The 2,500-nt window shown below is 43.5% G+C and overlaps 1 protein-coding gene and 1 long non-coding RNA gene across 2 annotated transcripts in view; both read left to right on the forward strand.

Moving 5' to 3' along the window:
- LOC118494518 (BCL-6 corepressor-like) overlaps window positions 1-119 on the forward strand; it is a 27,440-nt gene extending 27,321 nt beyond the window's left edge. Inside the window, exon 6 of the mRNA XM_035998830.1 lies at window positions 115-119. Coding sequence (XP_035854723.1) covers window positions 115-119 — 5 coding nt within the window. The remainder of the gene's footprint in view (window positions 1-114) is intronic.
- A 61-nt stretch (window positions 120-180) lies between these two features.
- LOC118494490 overlaps window positions 181-2,500 on the forward strand; it is a 2,354-nt gene continuing 34 nt past the window's right edge. Inside the window, exons 1-3 of the long non-coding RNA XR_004896649.1 lie at window positions 181-377; window positions 416-454; window positions 2,410-2,500. The exon at window positions 2,410-2,500 is cut by the window's right edge and continues 34 nt beyond it. This is a non-coding gene — a long non-coding RNA (uncharacterized LOC118494490). The remainder of the gene's footprint in view (window positions 378-415; window positions 455-2,409) is intronic.

Below are 2,500 nucleotides of genomic sequence, written 5' to 3' on the forward strand. Positions count from 1 at the left end.
CACACACACACACACTTGAAAAACACACTGGATTCTTTCACCTTCATTTCTCGTCACATCCGCAAGTTTTAGAACAAGTTTTTTTTGTGTAAAAATTCAGTTTTTTGCGATCAGTTTAAAATCCGCTCTGAAAGTACGGAAGTTAATTAATGACAAAACTTTATTTAATTTGATAATTAAAGGTGCAGTAGGTAAGACTTCTAAAACTAACTTTCCGTCATATCTGCTGAAGCTGACCCTATGTTCCAGTAGAACTACAAGAAGCAGGTCATTTAAAATAAAAATCCAGCTCCTCTGGCTCCACCTACAGCCTGGAGAGAGATTTACAAAAATCCACAGCTCCCTGTTCAGATGGACCAATCAGAGCCAGGGGGAGTGTCTAACTGTTAAGATGCACCAATCAGAGCCAGGGGAGGTGTCTAACTGTTCAGATGCACCAATCAGGGCCAGGGGAGTGTCTAACTGTTAAGATGCACCAATCAGAGCCAGGGGGAGTGTCTAACTGTTAAGATGCACCAATCAGAGCCAGGGGAGGTGTCTAACTGTTCAGATGCACCAATCAGAGCCAGGGGAGGTGTCTAACTGTTCAGATGCACCAATCAGGGCCAGGGGAGTGTCTAACTGTTAAGATGCACCAATCAGAGCCAGGGGGAGTGTCTAACTGTTCAGATGCACCAATCAGAGCCAGGGGAGGTGTCTAATAGTGTGTCTCAAATCGCGCACTTCCGTTAGTGTACTAACGGAAGTGCACTTCGTACACTACGTACTTACTTGCATACTGCGTAAAATTTGACGGGGTAGTGTTGTCTCAAATCGCACACTGCCTTATGTACTTACAGGAAATGACATCACAACATCTCAGTCCTCCTTCTTCTTCTATGAAATTGTGAATTGTACCCAAGACAGAGCATTCCCAACACTGTTGTCACTCGTGAAAAACACATTTCTGCTTTGTTCATCAAAATGAATGTGATTGTTGTTATTGTTGCTTGTTTTTGCCCTCTGTTTTATGCAACCGTAGACTTGCCGGTATGATGATATTCATACTTTTGCTCTTAATTCATTGTAAAAAACAACCCAAAATGGCCATTTTTAGTTATTTTAGCAAAATCTGAGCAATTCAAATGGTGTCCAACTGACAAAGAACATACATAGAAAATAATCATATTATATGTTTATATAACGGTGTTTATTGCAATAGCTATTAATTACAGTGACAATACAAGAGTGAAAGCAGAGGCAACCCAATAGACATTTAAATATATCCCATTGTTCTATTCATTGCTGGCCCTGTACTTTGATGGGGAAAGTGATATGATGGTGGACTTCAGACTCTCCAGGGGGATCCTTTAACGGTACATCCTCGGCACGGCGTGTGACCATGGCTGGGGACCCGTCATCGAGGCCCTTGTCTTCCTCTTTTGGCTCGCCAGCGGTACCTCTTATCGTGGTTTAGCCAGAGCCTTTGCTATGCCCCGGGCCACTGTGCACCGTGCTGTCCACAATACCAGCAGGGAAATCCTCTCTCTCCTCCCCCAGGTCGTTCGCCTTCCAGCAGAGGAGGACTTCCCTCAAGTTGGCAGCATTGACGGCCACGTCTGTGTCCCTAACGATTATATAAGTCAGGACACAAACAGCACTGTTAATACGTTATAACATAGCATACAATAACGTACTGTAACATTACTACTAACGCTCGCAGCTTCATGTATATCTACAAGATCACACAGCTAACGCTAAAATCGTCTACAGTGAGGACGATAGTTTAACACAACAAACAACCGTATACCACAACACATGTAACATTAGCTAGGTTATAACTTATTTGCCAGTGGTTAAACCAAAGATTATAGACGTACCCGTAACTTCTTTGGTTAAACTGTGCCGCTGTTAGCTTGCTAAGGTTAGCGAAAGCTAGCTTGATAGCACATCAAATTACGGTACAAATTAACGTTATAATTCGCGGTACAAAAATCATCACCGACTCCAAAATTAACCAAATATACATAAACAGGTGGCTTATATGTTATACAAGTATAGCAAAAGACTAATGTTCAACTTACATTTGTAATACTCCGTGGGTCTCGCTGTCGCGTATTCGGCCGCCATTATCGAAAGTTTTTCACCTTTTGTTAGCTCCGCCCCTTCCGCTACGTCGCCAAGATGGCGACCGTTGAGGGTGGAAAGTGTCCATCGATCCACACTCAACTTTTTGACCGTTATGAGTGCACCATCCGGGTACTTGTAGTGCACTGCATTTACCACACTTCGACGAGTGACAGATTGAGTGTACTCAAATAGCTAGTATAAGTACAGAAGTGCGCGATTTGAGACACACCTTAACTGTTCAGATGCACCAATCAGGGCCAGGGGAGTGTCTAACTGTTAAGATGCACCAATCAGAGCCAGGGGAGTGTCTAACTGTTAAGATGCATTAATCAGAGCCAGGGGGAGTGTCTAACTTCAGATGCACCAATCAGGGCCAGGGGGGGTGTCTAAC

Source organism: Sander lucioperca, chromosome 24 (genome assembly GCF_008315115.2).
Source record: "Sander lucioperca isolate FBNREF2018 chromosome 24, SLUC_FBN_1.2, whole genome shotgun sequence".
NCBI classification, from domain to species: Eukaryota; Metazoa; Chordata; class Actinopteri; order Perciformes; family Percidae; genus Sander; species Sander lucioperca.